Source organism: Amblyomma maculatum, chromosome 5, assembly GCF_055883805.1.
Source record: "Amblyomma maculatum isolate TAMU_Amacu chromosome 5, ASM5588380v1, whole genome shotgun sequence".
Classification (NCBI taxonomy): Eukaryota; Metazoa; Arthropoda; class Arachnida; order Ixodida; family Ixodidae; genus Amblyomma; species Amblyomma maculatum.
Genome location: NC_139348.1, coordinates 118406783 through 118431791, shown reverse-complemented (window position 1 = coordinate 118431791; position 25009 = coordinate 118406783). Strand labels below are relative to the sequence as shown.

The 25009-nt window shown below is 45.3% G+C and overlaps 1 protein-coding gene across 1 annotated transcript; it reads left to right on the top strand.

The window, feature by feature from the left end:
* The first annotated feature begins 3146 nt into the window (after positions 1-3146).
* Positions 3147-9060, top strand: LOC146189316 (pseudouridine-5'-phosphatase-like). The gene is made up of 4 exons (XM_084604174.1): positions 3147-3207; positions 4062-4280; positions 5971-6203; positions 8866-9060. Exons 1-4 carry the CDS (start codon positions 3147-3149, stop codon positions 9058-9060), a joined length of 708 nt encoding a protein of 235 aa, XP_084460300.1.
* Positions 9061-25009: the final 15949 nt, after the last annotated feature.

Here is a 25009-nt window from a genome sequence, read left to right as displayed (position 1 = left end):
AGTCATTTCCTGCGCCTTATTTAAAGTCGTCATGGCGAAAATCGCATGGTAACTAGACAAAATTGACGGCCTATGGCTCACAATATACGCGGACAACATCACGCTTTGGACCATGTACTGTAATACGACTCTAGAATAAACGGAGACAGAACAACTGGCAATAGATACAATGGACATTGAACTTCATTCTAGGCATGCGTCCATCCCCGGAAAAAACTAAATTTCTGGTCATACATCCACCGCCTGGCGGCGTGGACGTCAACCTTCACTTCGGCGGTCAAAGCATCGAACAACCCCGGAAGGTCATTTCCGGATACTTGGCGTTCCCATTAATCAACATGATACTCCTAAGGATTGGATCCAACAGCGAAAATCTCAATGAAAGCCAACGCCCCACTTAATCAAATGGCTCAGCAGCTAGAGTGGGGGCGCAGGGACGGAGGTAGCGCGTCGCCTCACCGTTGCTATTCTGCTCGCTAAGCTCCGCTACTGTGCCCCTTTGTTTGGCTTGACCACAGCAAACTACAAGATACTTGGCTTGCTTTATAACTCTGCCTTGAGGGTTATAAAGGGTCTACTCGTACACACGCGCATCACTGAGCTACACAGATTTGCTCAGCTCCCACCAGTGGATGCATATTGCTACGCATCGAGCCAATCATGAAACTCATCTGCGACACACACGCAACGGGCATCGCCTCCTTGCTCGAATATTTGACGAAGCAAATCTTCACTTGCCCATATCGGACCACCTTATAGTACCATGGACAGAAACACTCGAACGGATCCAAAACGCCTTCAAACCAACGCAAAAGGGCCAGAAAGAGATCACCGACAACGCCAGGTAATTGTTATAAAAAAACAAGCACACCGGTCTTCGCATTTATACTGACGCCGCCCTATACCATGATGATGACATCGGTCATGCTTGCACCCATCGTCTACTACCAGGAGGATTCGCAACTGCGCGTCACTGCTCAAAGTGGTCACAGGTACTGGTCCGGAACTGAACTTGAGCTAACGGCCATCTACGAGGCCCTTCAACACTGCACCAAAGAAAGAGAATTGTATCGTCCTTATCTACACCGACAGTCAAGAGGGTATTATAAAAACTCTGAAAGCCCGTTCTTAAAAGACCTCAGTGGAACACCGCATCAAACAGCAGTGCCGTTACCTGAAAGAGACCTCGAGGTTCTCCGTACGGATTCACTGGACACCTGGACATCACGCACAAGAGGTCAGGAACAGGACTGCCCAGGCCGCTGGCGCGCTGTTAGAGGAAGACCATAGGCATAGCCTTGATGTGAGCTCGTCCAAACCGTACCACCCTTACGGTTCTACAATCCTTCTCATCATACTTGACTCTGTCATCACACACAGCTTAAATATGAGCGGAGGGGTTTGTTGCTGGACCTTGTTCCGACATTACTCCTCCGATTCCTTCTGGTCTTTCTCGCCCCACCCAAATTCTCCCTCACAAGACGCGAGCCGGTGCAGCCTACACGATGGCGCGGAACTAGGATCGCTGCTGACTATGTTTACCTGCAGCACTTGATCTGGAGCTGTCCTGTCACGGCGAGCGCCCGCTCCTGCTACACATTTCGTCACCGCATCCAGATATACGAAGACTGGACAGCCACCCAGTACCGATGCCAAGAGCAACCTTTGTGCCTTGCTAGACTGCATGTCAGAGTCTGGTACCCTTAACCTCACCTAATCCACCCACTTCCCCTCTAAGCCTCAGGTCATCCTTGTGAATAAAGATTTATGAATGAAAGGATAAAACTCGCAAATGAGCGCAGCATAGCTAACGCTCCAAAACGGTATACATTCACTAGCAACGGGGGATGGAAACGACTGAACATATTGTTGCGAAGAAGAAGATCGGCAGTGGCGAGAGAGGAGTCCTCGCGCTAGGGCAGTAATTAAATCATCATTCATTCTGTCGCCATCTTGTGCTGTCTTCTTTCTTGTCGCCACGTAACATTTGGTTGGAGGTGCGGGGTAGGTCATCCCCATCCTCACCTTGGAGCGTCAACGCCATCCGTACGCTGGGACCATCGGCCGAGAGCCCGGGGGTATCGCCGCACAGCTTCGCCCCAGCCCTTCCTGCCCACACTCGACCAGCCGCAACAGCTTCGCCCCCTGCCCGAATCTGAAGACAAGGCGCACAGACGAATGAACCAGAGCCGAGACCAGAGTAAAGACCCGAAGGACCCGAACAAACCGAAGGCAAGTGAACACTCAACTCTCGCCCAGCCGCCCGACGGGACCTCGAGCCATCGATCCCATAGACTGTGGTGGCGGATGGTTGAAGAGCTCCAGGGAGGCGGATCACCCAAGTATCATCGTGGTCATCATGATCGTGGTGGAAAGCAATTCATTCTCTTCTATCTCTTCTTCGCCACCACCAACTTCAATGAACCGATCGGGACGGTCGCTAAGTGGCCCCGGGAAGTGTTGCGAAGAAGATCGGCAGTGGCGAGAGAGGAGCCCTCGCGCTAGGGCAGCCATTAAATCATCCTTCACTCTGTCGCCATCTTGTGCTGTCTTCTTGCTTGTCGTCACGTAAAAATATACAACGCGCGGCCTTCGGTAGCGAGACCAATAAATGCGCAAATTTAATGAGGTGTGAAAATTACTGTTGTTTGCAAACTTGACAGATGAACCACATGGTTTTAGAACGATCCGAGTCGTAAACAGCTGAAACCGTAGGTCCAAACGAAAGACACGAGCCTCAGAACTGAAGAGAGTGGTTTACGCGCTTAAAGCAGGTTTATTGCCACGATTAGATTCGAAAATTTGGTAAGCCAAGGCAGTCTCAAGGCTTGCCGTTCGGACTGGAGAAGATGTCGAAGCTTTTAGATAGGAGAGCCATAAGACAGAACTCAGCCGAACTTAAGACTGAGTTGCACTTTGCCTTTGCCTTCCTCGTAACCTATAATACAAGTGTACAAGTGAGGAGCATTAGTTTATGCTTTAACAATTAATTCACTACGCAAAAAAGATACCCCAAATACAAAACCGAAATTTCTAGTGTGTCCGATATGCTTCACTACAATACTTCTTAAGTGAAGCTTCAACCCATTTAGATTGCGACGAAGAAGACGTGCTGCTGCGGAATGGGTTTCGCTTGGTCGCAGACTATGGCCATGACATTCAAGCCAGTGACACACGTTATTTTCGACCTCGACGGCGTGATTTTGGGTGAGTTAGGATCTGAGAAACAGACTCAGCCTGCTTCCAACTTTCATATCATTGTTCGAGATCAGCAAAATGTCGTCTAACGCGAGCCGGGCGAGTCAACGTTTAGAGGAAGCAGTGCAGGCTAAGAACGCCAACGACAGTGCATTCAGCAGCTTCACAATCATTTTTTATTAGAGACCTTCATGTGTACTTGCTCGAGGCAAGTGAAGAAGCCCCAGTTCCTGATTCGGATTTCAAATAAGACGAGTTAGTATTCGTCACACCATTTGAAGTTTAGTTTACTTTTTCCTGGAGCAGTTTCTTAATTTTTAACAATACCTGTGCATTCGAAGCCTCTCAAGACTTTGGTTTATGGACCTTAACGCCCCAAAACGACTCAGGCTATGAATGGTGTATCGGAGGGCTCCGAAAATTTTGACTACCTGGAGTCCCTTAACGTGTACTGACATCGCACAGCACACGGGCGCCTAGCTTTTTGCCGCTACCGAAAAGCGGCCGCTCAGGCCGGGATTCGATCCCTAATCTGGGTAGAGCCGTCGAGCGCCTTAACCAGTGCGCTACCGCGGCGAGGGAAATGAAAGCTTGTACGACCGTTACAGCTTCATACTTCTGTTGTGTTATACTATCACGTATTTAAGTGTAGCATACCAGTAAATGTTACAAATAGACTTTTCGAACTAAAACAAGTTCTTTCACCATAGTAATGACAGTGTTGCTGGTGAAAGCCATCTGAGCACGAGCCTTGGCGGAATATTGCAACACAGTGCTAGACATATGAATGGCAAATATATAGTGAATTCCACAGTACGATCTACTGACGGCTGAGTGGAGCGCCCCCGTCTGGCGTTGTGCAGACACGGAGAAGCTTCACGAGGATGCGGTGCAGATCATCGCCGACCGCTACGGAAAGAAGTACACGTGGGAACTGAAGTTGCAGGTCATGGGCACCACGGGCGTCGACTCTGCGCGCACCGTGATCCAGGGCCTTGGGCTTCCGCTTAGCGTCGAAGACTACCTGGCCGACCTCGGCCGCATCTACGCCGAGAAATACCCACTCGTAGACCTCGTGCCTGGTGAGCATCTCTGGTTGTATATCGACCATGATGTGAGTGTTGTCTTAGTAGGGTAAGGAGAGAAAGAGGAGATAGAAGAGGGGGGAGCGAAGTAAGGTGAGCGCGTTCGCTGGTGCTTCATGTAGGCTTTACTCGGGTTTCTGATGTACATTCCCTGGGTTCCACGCGTAGAAGCCCGCAGGAGCGGACCTCCACATATCCGCGCCGTGCCTAGAGCCGCTTCTCCGAAGCGCCAATCAGGACACCGGATCCGGTGACACGAACTAAAAGGCGAGTCGAAACACTTTCGCCTCTCCTTCGTGCGCGATCAAGATCCTGGGCGCATCCTTCCTTCATCACATCTTTCAAAGTCGCATGACGACGAAGGCCGAAACGGCCTCCTGTTAGAGAGGGAACACAGTTTTCAGAATAGAGTGATGTCAGTTCATACTTAAATCAAGTCAGCTCCAAATGTATACCGCTGACGGACTCTGCCATTATGTTTATGCGTCGATGGTTGCATTAGGGATGTTTTGTGCGCTCGTCGGCGCCCTTAGGCATGGCAGATATGCAACTGATCTGCCGGTAGCAACTGAGTTGCTGCATGACTCGGGTATGGTCGGCTGTGCACATGGCAAATATTAAAGACAGGACTCATGAGTGAACTTTGTATTTGCTATGTAACCACAGATCCGTATCACGAAAGGGAAGTAGATTGAGTGCATTTGGAAGGTTCTCGCACATCATGACTAGCAGCTTACTGGTATCGCCCAAGAAAAAAGTATACAACACTTGCATCCTACCTGTACTCACCTATGGGGCTCAAACATGGAGGCTGACGAAAGGGTTCTACTTAAGTTGGGGAATGCGCAAAGGGCTATGAAACGGAAAATGATAGGTGTAAGAGATAGGTAGCGTGCAGAGTGGGTCAGATAATTAACTCGAGTTACTGATATTCTAGTTGAAATCAAGATGAAGAAATGGGCATGGACAGGACGTGTGGGAAGACAGGATAGCCAGTAGTCTCTAAGAGTAACCAATGGGGCGGCAGAAAATAAGGTTGGTGGATGAGGTTAAGAAGTTCGAAAGGATGTCAAATGGATGCCGCTAGCACAGGACCGTGTTAACCGGAGAAAAATGAGAGAGGCCTTTGCCCTGCAGTCGGTATAGTCCGGCTGATGATGATGATTATGATGATGATTTTCTATGTGCACAACCAAGTGCTCACCTGTTATATCCAGAGTTATACACTGTCGGTCCGCTGGTGTCAGGTCCTTCTATGCGACACATATGTGTTTAGAGCAGGAGATCCTTCCTCCGTTGCTGTAAAGTTTTACTCTCTAGAGCCTTTCGCATAATACTGTGTACTAAATTTATGTATGAGATATCATTAGAGGCTCAAATTAAGATATCTATGTCTGGTTGTGTTCCACATAATGTGATATCGTTCGAGTGCATGTGCGTGACCTAAAGGCACCGCTATGTCCCACGGATGGTTCGATTCACGAGACCAAATCGAAACAGCATGAGAGAAGCTCAGTGTAGCGGCTGTCGGCGAATACAACGAGTTTAATGTTGCGTTCTACTGTCTTCACTAGGACCGAGAAAAAAACCCATTAAAATTAGGTCCCTGCTCTCATTTAAGGTATGAGCTGAAGTTATCCCTTTTAAGACGGTATGGCGAACCCTATGTTTCACCACTGGCGCTCAGGTGTCGACCGCCTCGTGCGCCACCTGCACGCGAGCAGCATCCCCATGGCCATCGCCACCAGCTCGAAGCGCGTCTCCTTCACGGTGAAGACGGCTCGTCACAAGGAGCTGCTGGCTTTCTTCCACCACGTGGTCTGCTCGGGTGAGAACACCGAAGTGAAGCGGGGAAAGCCCCACCCGGACATATTCCTCATCGCTGCATCCAAGTTCGACGGCAAGCCACCGCCCGAGAAGGCACGTAACTCCAAGCACCTGCACAATGCATCGGCATATTTTAGAGCGCCAACTCTACCCAGCGGGAAATTCGCTTACCAGGATATTTGCTCTGACCTTGATTTAACATTGAGAAGCACAGCATAGCAACCACCGGCATGGCTCTGTCAGGTGGCAGTTAGAACGTTATATGGCCGAGCAACCATTTGGCGGTTTTGTGTGACCTAACGAACATGAAGTAAAGAAGTTGAGAGGAACTGTCCGGAAGTTCTGGTTGCTCCTTTGAGGTAGTAGTTGGAATAAGGATCAACGTTCCAGTTATGGATGCCGGGTAAGACCGTCACCACCGAGATCTTGACAAGGTCAGCACAAACGAGCAGCCTACGTTAAAACTACAGATGGGTGATAAAGGGCCGGGAAATGAAACGGCGAGCGAAGATCTGAGTCGTGTCACGTGGTTTCCCCTCGCCACGTTACTCATACCCACGCGCGCATTCATTTTCTGATACTTCATCGCCCATTCTTTAATCATGACGTTCCGTGCTTGGAAAGAAGGTGGCGCACCGGCCTTGTTGAATTCTAGGTGGTTACGGTAAGACAAGTTTTCCTAGGCCATAGAGCCTCAATCGTAAGGCTTGGCTAAAATGAGGCTTTATATTTATGTCGGATGGCTAATTACTACCGGCTGGATAACGCTGTAGTTTAGGAGTTAGGACTGTGTGCTAATAAGAATGTGTAAGATATTATAGGTATAATTAGGCGGCTGATAATAAGCGAACTGAAATTAGTTGTACGAGAACGAGAAACCGAAAGGGAAGCCGAAGAAGGGAGCCATTAGAGAGTTTTTAGCCTAGCGCGATACGCGATCCGTCATCGCGACCTGCTACTGTTGCGCAGCCCTTTGCGTAAACGCTGATAGTGCTGATAGGTCCCGAAGCGGCAGGTTTATATTCCGACTTCTAATTTCGAGTAATTCTACCGACTTTCAGCATGTGGCGCCATCTGGTCATGAGCAGTGGAACAAGCGGTAGCGGATGCCGGTAGCGGATCGCAGATCGTGCTGCGCTAGACCCGTCAATTAAATGTATCCCGTGACATCCTTGAAGACGGAGCTAAGGTGTCCCACATAGTTTTAGAGCGGTAGCGTCGCCGAACTCTCTTTGTCAAATTTGGTTCAGATGACGAATGCTTGGCTAACTAAATCGAGCAATCACTCGCCCAAAAGATTCAGCATAGTTTAAACCTTGGGAATTTCTTGTTTGCATTTTTCGGCCATGATTTCGAGGTTTTGGCACCTGACATTTTAACGTTCACGGACGGCAGCGCATGATGCGCTGTCTTGTTTAAGCTTTTCAAGTGGAAAGATTCACAAAATGTGAACTTCTAACCTTTTTTTGAGCAAGCCAATTGTTGTGGGGCGACTTCTTGCAAATATGGTACTTCAGAAGTTACACGTTACATATATAATGCTCAGCTAGACGCGGAATCAAATGAGATGCTAAAGCTAATTTTGAAGAAAGGGTGGTAATCCTAATATAATCCTAAACTAAGAGTCACAGCCGCGGATGCATAACTCGGCGTCCGTGGCATTTAGTTGTTGGACATTACGAGTTCACGGCGGTTATCGGCCACGGCCGCAACGTATCGAAAAAAGGGAAGGTGGCCGAGTGCTGATGTTATTGTGCGTCCTGCAGAACCCCCGACGAATGAAACTGAGTCGGATATTCGGCTATGCTGTGTGTTGCAAAATATTTTATTACATTCTGTATGTAGGAGGAGAGGGTGTCATTTTAAATTTAAGCCTTACTGCAACTCAGTGTTTAAGGCACTCGACTGCTCGTCCAGATCACTGTGACCCCTTTTCGGTAGAGGAGCAAAGCAAGGCATCTGTGCGCTGCGCGATGTCAGTGCACGTTAAAAGTCGCCGGGCGGCCGAAGTTGTCCGGAGCCTTCCGGTACTCCTTACGACGGAGATGTTATGAGATTTGAACCCCAAAACTTTTCTACGCTTCGAATTTTACACACAAGAAAATCGCTGTGCTATTGTTTGACAAGTCTATACAGCAAGCACAAAATTAAAAACAAAATAAAGGTGGGTGACATGAACACTGACTCCACTACTACCTGCGTGACCGTAATTACGTCCCAACAACTAAAGGTGACAAGGAATGGTGGGGACGAATCGAAACATTTACGAGCAGAGAAAAACGAGATATAATAATAGAAACGATGTACGCTGCACAAGTAGCTAGAGTGAAATAAAACGCTGGTGTTATGACCAATACCAATATATACGACGTTTATTCAAAGAGTCAAATGACTTAATAAGGCGAATGTCCCCTTCTTGAAAAGTGTTGTATTTTACATAGGTTTATGTTCATACAAAGTAAGCAGGCGCCAGGAAAGAGAAATCGTGGGTACACTGCAGAGGAAAAAAAAAAGAGCTAGAAATAGTCTGTACGTCCGGCGTAGCTAGTTATAAATTAGGAAAATGACGCTGCCGATTGTTTGCACAAGGTTCCACTCATTTTTCGGTACGCTAAAATGACAGCTCCACTTAGTTGTGCTATGGCTTCATAGAAACTTGTCTCTCTTGATGACACCTCCGAATAAGAGCAGGAGCAGTTGAGTTGGTTGGATGGAGGTTCAAGACAAAGCCGTCTTGAATTCGTTTTCCTTCCAGGTGCTGGTGTTCGAGGACGCCCCGAAGGGTGTGACGGCTGCCCTCGCCGCAGGCATGCAGGTCGTCATGCTTCCCGACCCGCGCATGGACCAGGAGAACCGAAGCCGGGCAACGCTGTGCATCGACTCGATGATGGACTTCAAGCCCGAACTCTTCGGAATGCCACCCTTCAAAGACTCCGCCCAAAGGAGCTAGCACGACGGCACTGTGGAGAGCTTGCGGATAGCCCTGAGAAATGCGCCTTTCGGAGCATTACCTCGCGTGGAGGTATCTTTCGAAGGCAAGGGGTTTTGGGCACGTAAGGCGCGGCTAATTAATCAAGCCTGCCTTCTGCGTCGTGCCGCTTTGTCGGTAACGTTGCTGCCTGCTGTGATTGCCAGCACTGATGCTATGACCGCGGCTTGAGTCGAAAACGGCAAGGCTGGACTGCCCTGCTTTGTGTGAAAGCTGGCCAGTTTGTGAATTTTGGCACAAATGTCTATTTTTGAGCCATATGAATTGCAGTGAAATTGCGTAAGGGATGGATATCTTACGAAAAGGACCCGCAGTTTATCTTATCGCCTCCCAAATGAAGTGTGATATGCTTTACTGTGAGTGGTTTTTTTTCTTTGTATTGTCACTTCATCATTTTGTGACATTATTAATGCTCCTCCCGGCCTCGGAGGCAGCTTTTTGGTGGAGGCGAAAAGCAAGGCGCCCGTGTGCTGTGCGATGTCAGCGCACGTTAAAGAACCCCAGGTGGTCAAAATTTCCAGTGTCCTCCACTACGGCGTCTCTCATAGCCTGAGTCGCTTTGGGACGTTAAACCCCACAAACCAACCAACCTTGGGCATGGCATGCCTGCAGTATTTCTTAAAAAGTGAAGGGCTCGTTGTTATAGAATTTAAAGGAGCTACCATCGGTGCGTTGTGTTTCCTTCCGCTTTGCATTTATAATATTCTTTATCCCTAAAACCACCATAAGACTAAATCTTGTCAATACCAACAAAAAACAATATCCCCGACGGTCGCCTTGGACTCGTAGACTGTTGGCTACTGAAACATTATATATATATATATATATATATATACACTTCTTCTTTAGTTCTTTAGATGAAAATGTGTTGACGCGGATGGTCACGACTGGACGTCTCAAAAATGTTTTTATGCACTGATTTATTTTCACCCTGAGTAACCGTGTTTATGTCAACACGTGTAAAAGTCTGAACATGAGGTGTCAGGAGTAATTTAACGGCGCCTTCGGTCAGACAGTACGCGAAAATGCTGTAAAACAGATTAAAATTGCAATGCAAGGTTTAGTAATGAGCGAAGAACATCTGAAATATGCACTAATGTAAGATGAGAGAAAAAATATTTGGCAAGGCTGTTGATTATGCTAACTGAGCAATTCAGGACCTGACACTTTATCATTTGTGGATTACTGTCTTAGAATAATAACTGCAACTAAAATTTCAGGGAGGCACCCAAGTCAGCTCAGGTGCGGTCATAGAAAATCGCTGCGAGTTCTGTCACGACACCTGTTAGTTTCGCCCGACACTACGCTTGTGACCCTCGGCCGCACTCGGCCAAATGATTTATACGGCGTATCTACCTGCGTTAGATGAAGGTTTGGTTTATCGGGTTTAACGTTCCAAAGCGACTCAGGCTATGAGAGATGCCGTAGAAGAGGGCTCTGGGAATTTCAATAACCTAGGGGTTCCTTAACGTGCACTGACATCGCGCAGCACACGGACGCCTTATTTTTTTACCTTTAATGAAAAGCGGTTGCCGCGGCCATGATTCCATCCCGCATCTTTGGGTATAGGTCGAAACAAATCAAAGAGCACTGCAGAATCTGCACTGGAGTATTGCAAAAGCACGGATGGGGCTGTTGGTTACTTCTAGTTGCTTAATTCAACTCTTGTTTACCAATTTTAGTCTTTGGTAGTTTAAAATTGCGCGCCAATCCCTTCCTGTGCTCTTTTTAGGCTCTACTTTCGGTTGTGTGATGTCACATCCTCTACGTCTTATTAATTTCTTGTTAACCCATTTTAGTCTGGTACTTTCAAATTACGTGCCAATCCCTTCCTATGCGCTTTTTCTGCTCTATTTCCGGTTACGTGACGTCACATCCTTGACGTCACATAATTCACTTCTTGTGTACCCATTTTTTGTCTTGTCTACTTTGAAATGACGTGCGAATCCTTTACCATGCCCTTTTTCGGCTCTACTTCCGGTTGTGTGACGTCACATCCTTGACGTCATTCTGACTGCCTTAATTAACTACTTTAGTCTTTGGTACTTTCAAATTGCGCGTCAATCTCTTCCTATGCCCTTTTTCGGCTCTACTTCAGGTTGCGTGACGTCACATCCTTGACGCCACTTTATTGACTGATTTAATTAACTATTTTAGTATTTGATGAATTCAAATGTGGCGCCAAGCCATTGGTTAATGAGACCATTTCCGCCTTTACTTTTACAGTTTTAGCCTCTAGTCAATTACCTAATTAACTTATTGACCTAATTATTTTTCGGACACATTATATCACCCTCTATTGATTGACATCACTCATTAGCCTCTACCATTTCTCAATTACAATTGCTGCGGACATCTTTTACATTTTTGCCTGTAATTAGTTACCTAATTAACTTACTGGCCTAATGTTTTTCAGACACAACATTACGTCACCCTCTATCGATTGACACCACTCATTAAACTGTACCACTTCTCAATTACTGGCCACTGACGCTCACTGGCCGCCCCTCGCTCGCCTTCCGCCGGGCAAAAAGCCTCGAGCCTTGCTTCCGACGCGCTTATGTACCCTAGTTTTCGCGTCGATAACATGCCGCCCCCACGGCTGGCAGCTCGCTCATTGATCCTGGCACTCATGGATTGCAAGTAAGATTGCTAAAACCCACAGGTCGTACCTTTGTACGGATTGTATTTCAGTTAACGCGGTAGATTCCAACTGTGTGCTCATAATCACGTATGCGATAACAGAGGCACAAATTAAGGCATTATTTATTAAGCCGTTAGTAGAGTGAGGGTGCGTGAACTAAGATTCGCTAAAAGAGCCCCAGGTGGCAGCCATTAGCGCTGCCGCGTCATACCCGTAAATACGGTGTTTAAATGTCCACCAGATTTTGATAACTCTTCATTCTAAGCTAATACTACGACCTACCGAACAGCAGGGATGTTTTTGTGCCTAGATGTGCACGCATAGGATCATCCGAGCGAATCATCGAAGCTGTGTTTACAGTGTCTCTGATTGGTTAAGTTGCTTTGTGACGTCAGCTACGGGAGTGATGTCATTAGCAGTTATTCCCGTAAATAGAATTTATAGAATGTCGCTCAGACTGACACCTTGCAGCATATGGAGGTACTTAGGCGGTGCTATGTAGGAACCACGTACAGTATAAGAAAAGTTCGAATTAACCTATTCATGAACTTAGAATGGAAGAAATTAGTTGGAGAAACTCATCAGCGTGCTCGTGTAGTAAGAAGGAAAATAGGTGAATTCAGGATTTTGTGGCAGAGCAGATATTCGGCTTTAACTGACGACAAGATTAATATTCAAGCATTAAACTATATCAAAGGTATTTGCGCAATGAAAGTAAGCGGTAGGGCAGGTAAAAGGGTAGCGGTAAACTGCCTCTAGACTGGTGAATTGAGAGACAGGCGCGGTACCAAGGTGTGATCTGCGGTCATTTTGCATGTGATGTAGATGTTCTATATCTCTGCTCCATTACTTCATAGACCCATTACATGGTCTTTTCTATTTTTAGTCTCTGCCTTCGGCCTGTTCCCAATCCGATTCCGGTTCTCCCGTTTGTGGGAGTCTTCTCGATTTACAGAATTAATTCGCCCTGATTACTTTCCTCGTCTATTCATTAAGCCTCGGCCTCGTCATATGTTTTCTGTGGTCAGTCTGGTAAACGTTACAGAAAATCAACAACCGGTTTCAGTCGGAATTCCTCGATCTGATATGTAACGGATCACAGTGGCCAAATACATCTCCAAAAAGTAACCAAATAATTGTTGAAAAGTTATTGATTACTATTGCCAAATATTATAACCTGGGTCACCCTCCATTTGGTTTGCTGTTTTTTGAGTTCGCGCTCTGGTATGACTAGGATTGGCGCAGTCGCAGGCTGATTCTTCCCAAAAGTGCGAAGTTGTGTAGAAGAATAAATACCCTAGCTGCGATTACACAACACGCAGGGCACGAACACTCAACAAAGCGAGAGCGTAATGTTTTTAATGTTGAAGAAACGGCGTTTTCTTCCCTTCACCTAATTTTGCCGACGGTCTGTTTTTGTCCTGCGAGCATGAGACGATGCTTTTCACAGAAGTAGGCTTGGTTTGTTCAATCCCCAGTTCTGGAAATTAGGTTTTCCGTATGCATGTGTAGAAAGGACAGCAACTCGAAAAATGCTGTTGGTATTTCTTTCTTCCGGCCTCAAATCCAAGCTCGCAGTTCATGCCCTTAATTTTTTGCGGAGGACTGCAGCTGCAGAAATAGCGAAGGAACAGCGATCAGTATTTACACGAGACAAATCATTCGGATTTCAAGCTCGGAAATTTCAATTTCTCATGAAAAATATGTGACAAAGATGCCATGGTCGGTCGGTTTCCCAAGGAATATGGAGCGGCCGTATAGGTCCTGGCATTGAAAATGCTCCCCGAGCTGATGTTTGGCGAAAAGAGTGCTATTGTGAGTCGCCATCTTAGTTCACAAATGACAGGGAAGCACAGTAATAGATACACACGTGAAAAACAAGTCCCTCGCGCACGAATATTTTTTTTTGTTTCAATAAAGATGTTTTTATTATATTGTGATTAAATACAGTTATTTTTTCTAAAAGGTGAACAAGCATAACAGAAGGAAACTATCCTACATTCAATTCTTAAACATTTTTTTTTTGTTGTCACCATATTCATTTTAACCATTAACACATACTATTTCCGAGAAGGAAACGATGCTGATGGAATCGTTCGGGAATGTAAGAAATATACATAATATGAAATAAAATATCTTAAACTTAAAGATATAAATTGCTATTTGCTGCATATGCAATCATAAGTCGCTTAGTGAGAATATTAAGTAGAAATATGATAGGCAGTACACTGCCGAGTACTATGCGATGTCATTTATCTCAGGATATTTGTTTTGAGACATTCGTAGTTTCATTCCAGCAAATAGCTTTGAAGGTTGAGGACCTACGCATTATATTAATGACGGTTTGAAATTCGGCTTCACTGCAGCGCACGCAGACGTAGGATATAATTTAGAATCAGCGTTGCTCAGTGCGATGCTGTGCATGAGGCACTGGGCTTTGCCTCTTGAAGGGTATATCCAAGCGCAGAACACCTTTTCTAGTAGTCGAGAGCAGACGTAAGCATGAAATCTTTTTGCAGGGCCAGATCTGTCCGCAATAGCACATTACAGTGACTGAGCCTTGCTGCAAGGAAAGGTCTCTTGTCGACTAAACACAACCATCCACCGTTTATAAGGTATATTGCTCAGTCCCATTATTTTTTTTGGATCCAACTTATGAAAACTGCGTCGCTATTCTTCACCCCGGCAGTGACTATTGAAAACTACACATTAAACCTTTTTACGTCCATGTGTGACTCTGTCGCCGGGATAAAACGCTATGAGTATAGAGCAGCACTGCTTCACCGTAGAACGACCTTTGTATATAAATAAAAATAAGGAAAATGTAGCAAGGAATGAGCACTAGAACGAGTTCCATCTGATAATACAGACGGTCTAGTTTTGAAAATGTACGCAGAAAATTATTGGCAAATCTAAATATTCCCCTTGTAGCAAAGCGCCGTAAGTGACCTGACTCTGTACGAACGCGTACTACAATGATAAAAAAATAGAAGGAAAATGTGGCCAAAACGTAATAACTATAAAAAAAGCCACTTTGTCGAGATGCACAATAATGGTATAAGATATTAGTTGAATTCAGCACGACTTCGAAAAAGCCCGGAAAAATAAGGTGCTTGATTAATAATACAATAAAGGCAAAACTGGACCTTCAGGACATGTTTTTGTTGTCAGATGAAAAAACAAACAAACAAAAATTTCTTTCTTTTTGATTTAGGAATAACAATTTTCTATGCATTATTTCGTTGCCTCAAGCATACCGTCACTGAATTCACAAGTCAGATCTTCGGTGCTCTTATTGGATAGAGATGGTACTATTATCAGCATAAAATAAACAGTACATTGGATGAATATATCGGCAGTATTATTGATCTACTGTAACAACAGTAAAGCACCCAATATACAGTTCCGAGACACACACAGATTATTGGTTTACCTTGAGAGAGAGATAGACCGACTGTGATTATTTGCTTACGATTATGCAAACAGCTTTAGAGAAGGCGTGACTAACGACTGATAAAATCATAAAGCTGGAGCTTTTTATAGCTAACATGGATGAAATTACTGCACCAAATTTTTAGTGAAATGTGGACTACAAAGTAATTAAAACCATTATTATCAATGCGATGCTAAACGAAATCAAGCAAAGGAGTAGAGATGTTAAGAGAAACGAAAAAAAAATTGACATTTTTTCAGCACTAATAAATTATACTCTTTGGTAAAAAAAGCTTCCGCGACCTATCAGGAACATCGTTAAAAAGGAATGCGAAGGCTACAATAATTGCAAAATCAGGGCACTGGATGTATCCTAGGGTACTTACTATTCCATTTTCACTCGAGAACTGGCCACATCGCACGTTAGTTGGGAGCACGTCTTTTGATCAAAGTGCCTTTCACCATTCTTTAGTCTCAGCGCACTACCCACCACACACTCACCTGCAAAAAGAGGTGTTAAAAACCAGAAATAACAATAGCTCTTTCTTAAAAAAACGTAAGAAGCATGGGAAAACTAAAGATTACCATCACAGATGTAGGACACGCATTATTATGAAAGGGAGTCAATATTTGCTGAACATATTTGCGATATCTGCTCCATGAGCGTTTATGTATCCGTGTAATATAAATAAACCGGGGCACACGTCGGCGGAAAAAGTGGTCACCTTCGTCCGAGCTGTTGATGAGGCCAAAACCAACAGTGTCAAGCTGAACATCCGGTTCAAGATACATTAGCACAACACAAGACAATGAGACAAGAAGAAAAAGGAGCACGACGAGCGCTAACTTAATTTCAAACAACATTTATACGTCAGAAAAAAAAAAACACCTAATCAGTTTTGCGCATCCTTATCTCATTCGCAGGAATCCAAGCTCTCTATAACTGAGAAAGATGGAGGGTGGGCTAGCACACGCTATGTGTCATCACTTGCGTGTTAGCACGCCTTCCATATTTCTCAGTGATAAAGAACTTAGATTTCTACGAATAGTATAATGATGTGCTAAATTGATTAGTTGTTTTTTATGGCGTATAAATGCGCTCTGTGAAATTAATAAAGTTTATGGGAAGCTAGCGCTCGTGGAGTTTCTTCGTGCTCTTGTTTCCTCGTCTATTGTTGAGCTACATTGTCTTGAAGCCATGAACCGACAAGCCCAAAAAGCCATCCTGCTGAACATCCGGGTGACCCACATGCTCCCAAGCTACATACATTTGCATCAACTTGCAGGGCGAGCCATAAAACAAAATTTTATTCGTTCGACTGCTTCGTTTTATTTTGAGGGTGCAAGTACATCCAATGCTGCCTATTGTCAACATCTACTTCTCATTATGAAATAATGGAAGCGGTAGCACACAACGAAATAGGAGGCGACACAGAGCTTTTTGAAGATATATACCAGTATATTGGAAACTTGTGCAACCGTAGGTGTTAGAGGCAGACAGCGTGCCTAGAGCCACATCCTACAATGCCCGGAGAAACAAAATGATCAATCGCTCACATCCTGGCGTTGTGAGAGGCGCGAGGAGTTAGTCGCTTTGGCATTTTGACATACTATTAGTGGGGACCGCGACCGCGGGCTACTCCCGGCGCCTCTGAGAAGAACAAGCACTAGTTACATCTAAATCTTGAACGTACAGTAGTGATTGGTTGTCCAGAAATTTCAATTTATCTATTCGTGTACCAATATTGCATCAGGTAGGTGAAAATAATGGCGTTTATAGGTAGATCATGTAGATTCCACAGTCACTACGCTTAACTATAGACTGCTGTAGTATCCATGCCTGGCCATAGGTGCCGATCGAGATAAAAAGATGTCGGCCGTTGCGTTCAGGGCCCCGTCGGAAAAGGACAAGTGCTCCGTCGGCGCGCAAGCGCTGCGGCTATGGGAGAGGCTAGTTGTGTGCGTCGCTGATGACAGTACGTCGCCTAGGAAACAATGTTTTGCACCAATGCTGCTGTCGTTCCTACGGTTAATAGACTGGAGCGCTGAAATTTGGCGAGCTTTGCAACTTGAAGAAGATGGCAACAATCAAAAATGTCTTCTTACTCACTTAAACGTTCAGTTATAAGCAAGAAGAAGATCAGTGCCGCTGTGGTGCAGCGCAACCGCACGAAGCCCAGACGAGAAAAGGGGACAAACATAACGCTCTCGTCTAGGCTTCGTGCCGTTGGGCTGCGCCAGTTGAAGATGCCAGACCAACTAGCCCTCCAGTTCATGCTGTTCATCATCATCATCATCATAATAATAATCATCATCATCATCACCACCACCACCACCACCACCACCACCACCATCATCATCATCATCACTACACCACCGCCACCACCACCATCATCATCATCATCATCATCATCATCATCATCATCATCATCATAAGCCTGACTATACCCACTGCAGGGCGAAGGCCTCTCCCATATTTTGCCAATTAACCCGGTTTTGTGCTAGCTGCATCCACTTGACCACTGCGAACTTCTTTACCTTATCTGCCCACCTATATTTCTGCCGCCCCCTGCTACACTTTCCTTCCCATGGAATCCAGTTTGTTACCCTAAGCGACCAACGGTTATCCTTTTTCGCACTACATGTCCTGCCTATGGCCTTTTCTTCTTGATTTCGTGCCGCTCACTTATGTCCAAACCACTTCATTTCCGAATCAAAGAGAAGTGTCGTTTGCTCTAGCGCTGATGGAGACTGTACCGTAGGAGACTCCATTGATAGTAGGCTTCTTCTTTGGGCAGTCGTTTCGTAGGTCCGCATCATCATCAACAATTCCCGGTTAAACAATCGGCAAGTCAAGCAACTGGTATATGAAGAGGACTGGGACGATTTGCCTGCTCTCTTCGGCTGCCCCTACAGTTAGTACCACTGTCCACTGTCTTAAACGTTTTGGGCATTTGGCTACGCCAAAGAGAGCACTAAGATGCACTCACTGTGAATAAGTGCTTTGTGCATTTCTGCAGTCGTGGCAACACGTTCTGCAAGGAGTCAGCTCTCCAGCTCTTCATAAGACAGAATTCGCAGTGGAGGGTGATAAAGCAACGTGTCTTCACCCGAAAAGGGTCGTTCAGATCGCGCGAACATTATATATGTGCTGAATTCAATGGCTTGTGCCAGGCGCTCCTATAGAAAAAAAAATCATCCAGGTTTAGTTTGTGGGCTTTAAGGCCTCAAAGCGACTGAGACTGTGAGAGAGGTCGTAGTGGAACGGTCCGGAAATTTCGCCTACCTGGGATTCTTTAACGTGCACATACTAACATCACGCAGCACACGGGCGCCTTCCCTACTTCTACCTGTATTCTATGCCCAAAATCCTTTGCCTCTCCCCTCCATATCTTCTTCTCCTGCTCGGCGCACCTTCCCCAGCAGGGCCTAGAATACTTCAAGACCTGGGAGGAGTGGGACATCCTGCTGTGCTCAGAGGTCCCAGCCATGCACACCATCGTCACCGGCCGGGCTGCCATTGTTATGAGCCTTGGAGACATAGATACTTGAGTAGCAGTGAGACAATGGGGGGCCACGTGGGCCTTTCCGCCTTGAATTTCCACGTGTTAATAAAGTTTTTCTGTCTCCGTTGTGCACAGTAGTCTAGCGCCCTAACCACTTCACCACCACGGCGGGCAAGCTTTGATGATCTTGAACGGCCGCATCAGAGAGAATAGCCAGGCATGGAAAAAAAAATCCGAGAGCCCTGTAGTATCGGCACTGGAGAAATCCGAAAGCCTGAGCGTTGCTGCTCCACACGGTACATCACGCGCCCCTTGAACACCTTTTGCTAGCAAGGCTGTGGCTCGTGTCACGCGGTAGAAATTTCCGTTCCTTGGCTCGCGTTTGTTGCACTGAGTTTGAACGGTACGTCGTCGACCCTGTCGCGTGACGTTCCATGGCGCGCGTTCGTTGCAGTGCTCAATCATGTTTGGCCTTGGCGTTATGGCGTCGCTCCTATCGCATAATGTTCTCACAGACATCGGATAAGGAATCTTAGGCAAAAGAAATGCTCAAAAAAAAAGGACACGGACCAGAAGTGCACAAGGACGGGCGTATTCTCTTCCGCCTACTTTTTTGCGCATTCTTTTGCTTAAGCATGTACGACTGACTCTCCCAACAACGTGCACTCTTAAATAAGATAAGGAAAATAAGTGATGTTCCTCACATGCCTGGCGCAGCGTAGTTGGGTGATCGGTGGGGTACTAGTTCAATTCCCACCGGAGCAGGAATTTGTAGCGAAAGCTACACTAGGCTAGTAGAAGCGCATTTCGCGGAGCAGGGCAGAGGCCGCTACTGCGCATGCGCCGTTACTATGGCAACCAGTTGCTCCGTTCCACTGGCATTCCGTCACTGCGTTTTCTACAGAGAAGAGGAGAAGAATAGTGGCACCCAGCTGATGCGGGCACCAGCGCAGAGACGAGAAGTGTAGATCGTGCAGTTTCTGCACTGCGCATGGCCTGGCCACAGCGGAGAACTGATCGAGTGGAACAGGAAAGCGTTGGCCGGCATCGCATGCACAGGGCATGAAAGGGTCTCACTCCTGCCGCTGCCTCCAGCAGACACCGCAGCTCTCCTTGAGGAGTGCTGCGGTTAAGCTTAGCAGTTAAGCTTGGCCATTCTGAAATATTTCCTCTAACGCGCGAATCTCGTATGGATTCGCACGCGGATTCTGACACTAGATTTAGCACACCGTGATCCGCGATCCACTACCGTGATCCGCCACCGCGCGTTCCACTGCGCATCCCCAGATCTCTTTGATGCCGATAGATGGCGCCACATACAATTGATGTCGGCACATAGACCTGCTCATCGGAACCAATCAGCGTGTGCGCCCCGCCCACGAGCGGTAGAGGGTCACGGTGGCGGATCGCGGATCGCGGTATGCTAAATCTCTCTATTCATGTTGCTTTTTGTTAAGTGATCCTGTGTCAGTTTACAATTTTGACATATTTGGCGTCATTTAGAGCGTAACCTGATGGCACAAACACCTTTAATTTTGTATTTCTTTATACATTAAATGTACAAGGCGCAAAAAACGTCGTGTGCTAAGAAAAAAAGAGAACATGCTACCAAACTGGACACGTTTAGCATAAATACGACAAAAGGGGACATTTTAAAATAAAGAAAAACAAGGATACCTGAGAAAAAGTTCTCTCCCTTTGGTAATTGTGCTTTGGAGGGCAGGAATTTAATACAAGAAATGTATTCAAGTTGTGAGGTAAATTTTGTGGAAATAAGTCCCAGAAACCGATAGAGAAAGAAAAACGCAGCTCTCAGCTTTCTCGTAAGCATTTACCCTTCTTCAAGCTTGCTCCCAAAGGCTGCGTTGCCAACGTGAATAGCCATGTAGCTAAATAAAGCTTCCACAACTTACTGTTTTCGACAATAACTCTCAGCGTGCAGACTTGAACGTCTCCGGAATCGTAGAAATGTGCCGAAACCGACGCAGTGCCTAACAAAAGAAAAGCACATACCGCTCCGGTCGCCATGACTTGCTAGCGAGACGATATTAACTACTCTGCAGCTGGCGACAAATTTATTAGCCCACTCTTTTCGAGCCGCGATAATGGGATAACAGTTCTGAGGGTCCTTTTTTAATAAAGTTCACGTCCTCAAAGGTTCTGAGGTCAGGTATATTTAAACTAACTTAAAATGCAAACTGGTGAGTAAAGCGCACAACCTTTGGTAGAAAAAAATATTAACAATCGCTATTTTTACATATTGTAACTGTGTAAGTTTTTGAGTGTTATATCTTTGCGTTTTGTGTTTCTCACTCTGTTGCTTTTTCATTGCATATTTTAGCACGTTCATATATTAACTTTGAACTTATGAAGGAATCTCCGACCTGCACGAAAAATAAAAATGAATACCGGTAAACAAATGCTTAAAAAGATTTGTGATGCTAGAAACTCACCACAAAAGCTGCAGTTTTAAAACTGATATTTTTGGTTGTCTAATTTTTTCTGCAGTAAATATTAGAGGTAAGTGTAGAACCTTTGTTAAAAGCCATAATGCATAAAGCCACACATTGGTTTGTCATTTAAAGTGATGCCCATAATGTGATGCTGTATATATTGCTGTGAACTATCTTAGTGTAGAAATTACGTCGCGAATGCAATTTCGAAAAGAGTGCGTGAAGTTGTTTGGTTGCTAAAAAAAGTGCACGAAATACTGCAATATATTTTGGAAGGATGTTTTCGTTGTTAAATTTTAAAAAAAAGGAAACAAAACAAAATCCGGAACATGAGAGTGATTTCTTCTTCGCGAGGAGTCTTCAGATCTGCATAATGGGAGTGCTGATCTTTAAGTACATTTCGGCTACTTTTATGCCATTTGGCTTATAATTAGTCATCTAAAATATCATATTGGTTTAACAAGTTTGAACCATCATTTCAGTTCAGTTCAGTCGTTCAGTCGTGTCCGACTCTTCGTGACCCTATGGACCATGTCATGCCACGCTTTCCGGTCTCTCACTATCTTCATAACATCACATAACTTCATCTGCATCGCCTCGAGGATGCCATCTAACCATCGCGTTCGCTGCCTCCAGCGACTCCCCTCGTCTCATCAGATGACCAAAGTAGCTGAGCTTTAACTTTAGAATTTGACCCTCCAATGAGCAGTCAGGATTTATGGTCGACAATATCGACTGATTTGATCTTCTGGCAGTCCAAGGAACTCTCAAGAGTCTCCGCCAGCACCACAATTCAAACGCGTCAATTCTTCGGCGGTCAGCCTTCTTCACAGTCCAACTCTCGCATCCATACATTACAACTGGGAAGACCATAGCACGAGTTATCCGGATCTCGGTTGGCAGACTAATGTCTCTGCTCTTTACTAGGCGGTCAAGGCTAACCATGGCTCTCTTTCCCAGAAGCAGGCGTCTCATAATTTCATGGCTGCAGTCTCCTTCCGGGGTAATCTTGGAGCCCAAGAAGAGAAAATCTGTCACAGCTTCCACTTCTTGTCTCTTGATTCTCCAGGACTTATAGGGCAAGACGCCATGATCTTTGTCTTTTTAATGTTCAGTTTAAGCCCAAACTTCTCACTCTCTTCTTGTACACGCATCAGAAGTCTCCTGAGTTCCACTTCACTTTCTGCCATTAAAGTGGTATCATCCGCATATCTAAGATTGCTGATGCGTTTTCCAGTGGTGTATAGTTTCAGTTGGATAGCATGCTTAACACGCCTTCCATAGCTCGTCCTTCCAGTGTTTAATGGGCTCGCACCACGATAGGCGTCTTTCTTTACCCTGTAGTCCTGCTCGCTTCGCCACACTAGGCGGATTTGCGTGGCGATTTAGCATTGAAAAAAGGGCGGATAAGTTGACAAAGCGGTGAACAAGTATATTCCATGGCGTAAATGTTGAGGTAAATGCGTCTTTGCGGCACAGCTTTTTTACAAAAGTTCATGGCGGTGCTCATTTTCTCGTGTTGCGAAGCGTCCAAATTCGCCGTGTAGTGAAGAAAAGACTCGCGCCTACTTTGAAAGGAGTGCTTACTATATCTAGCACACAGAAAAAAGCACGCGGAAAAAATATAGAAGGACCTTTAATGTCGCGCTTTACGGTAGACGTAATATATTTAAGGGCGATTAATTGGGCCTTAAAATGGGGAAATATTTTACGGTGTATGCTAGACAAAGGAGGTAGCACGTGGAAAGCTCCTGCATTTTCAATAAACGAGTGACCATAATGATTGTTATGGCCACTACTCCCAGTTGGAGGTTTCTTATGCTACCGAAATACTTTTCTCGGCACCCGACTTAGAAGGTCCTACTGGTTCCAGAACAAATCGAGAACTGAGGTGACTTTTGTATCGGCCTTGGAAACGCAGATAAGAGAAAACACGCAATGAACAACTGCGTACAGGAACAGCTAGCTTCAGAGGTGTCGTGAATAAACATCCAAAAGAGAAATATACGTAGCTTGTTTAATCAAGCCTCTGCGCAAATATAGAGCGTCTGCGAGAGAAATCCGACGATTTGGAAAGTGAGCGCTCTGGGAATTAAAAAAAAAACAAATAAATAAAAGAAATGGTGGTTTGGTAAAAATGAAAAATGTATCGAATGACGTTCCTTGTATTTTCTTTGCAATATGATACAGGTGTTGCAGTAATGCTGCTGTCAACGCAGCGTAAGCACCCATATTGTTAATTTTCTTTTGCGAAAACATGGCGCAAAAAAGACACGGACGGCACAGAAGTAACGGGACATATGTTTTCGCAAAGTTATTACCAACTAGCTCAAACTAAGTTTCTGTTGTTCATTTTCTCTCCGTGTTGGAACGAATCGGTGAGCAGCCTAAATAATTATCTGAAAGCAGGAAGTAACAAGAACGTCGAGAATACAGCAATAAATTCAGTACAAATACCTGCCACCCCGATTCACTTCCGGGATTCGATCATCTTCATAGCCCGAACAAGAACATCTTCGGCGGAACTCCGCCTGGTTAGGTACTTTAAACAGAAGAGAAACACTTATCACCAAACACATTGTTTATTATTAGAACCCGACGTTTCGGGACCAACTCGGTCCCTTCCTCAGGGGCGATTGATGTTCGAGGCCCGCAGTAGCAGGCAGCGGCCTACGCTTCCCCTTTCTCAACACGTGGCGAAGTCCAAATGTGTACGCGCAGGGTAGTGTCCCCGGTTTCCTGTTCATTGCTGCAGCTGTCAACCGGATGAACCATGACTCGACGGGGCTTGTTTTGAAAGGGTTGGTCTCCACACCAAGTACGCTCACCTCCGTTTCGGGACCGAGTTGGTTCCGAAACGTCGGGTTCCAATAAATAATTTGGTTGGTGATAAGTGTTTCTCTTCTATCTTCATAGCCCGCACTTATCCTTATATATCCCCTATAGGAAACCCCCCAGCGAATGTTGGTGATGAGCCGGTAATAATCCGTGTTTTTTGTAAAAAAACATCTCGCGTCACATGCACAGTCTAAAGCGGGCAATAACTGGAAAATTTAACTGCGAAATCCTGTTAGATAATGCGCATTTGTACTACGCAAGGAATGGAAGAAAATACGCAGATGATGCTTGAAAATGATATTGCCTGATGTCTTCATGTATCACGACTTCAGCTGATGTTTTACATCAGAAACGTAATTCTAAAATCTCATCCAGATTTTATGTTGTCAGTATGATGCAGAACACCTGATACAAAAACTCCACAATTTATGATATCGGTATGATGCAAGAACACAACGGATGTTGCTTTCGTGATTAACTTCTGATGAGTCATTATGATTACATCCTAATGACTTCAGAAATTCAATATTCATTTTTGTAAGGGGCTCGCCATAAACAAACATGCGGTAGTTTATATCTTGGTCTCACCACTATACTCTTGTATGCCTCTTTTAACTACACGATATCCTGTGATTCGTGCTCTTATTGTCTTTTTGCAATGGCTTCCTCCATTTTAAGTGATAAATATTCAGGCACACGCAGTGCAATTGATCTAGATGATGCCTTTTCGTGTGGGCTCCGTCTTCTTCATGATTTTGTTTCGATGAACCGAAATCATTCTCAGCATGCAATGGTATTTCAAGTTTGTGTGTGAGGAATTGTCTCTATGGAAACTTTTCCAGTTCTGAAATTATTTTGAATAATAAGCAGTTGGCTCAGATGAGGTGTGCAGTAGTCACTGAAGCCCAGCCTTTACACCGGCCACACGCTAAAGGTTTCGATGACACGTCAAAGTACCCTCGTCTCATTGAACTTGTAAGCTCTCATTAAACCGGACACACGTCCGAACTTTGATAACACAAGCTTAATTGTTCGTG

Bases quoted from the DNA above. Each gene is read 5' to 3' on its own strand.
- LOC146189316 (XM_084604174.1), top strand. From the start codon at position 3,147: ATGGCCATGACATTCAAGCCAGTGACACACGTTATTTTCGACCTCGAC. The intron at 3,208-4,061 runs GTGAGTTAGGAT...GGCGTTGTGCAG, and splicing joins CCTCGACGGCGTGATTTTGG to ACACGGAGAAGCTTCACGAG. The intron at 4,281-5,970 runs GTGAGCATCTCT...ACTGGCGCTCAG, and splicing joins ACTCGTAGACCTCGTGCCTG to GTGTCGACCGCCTCGTGCGC.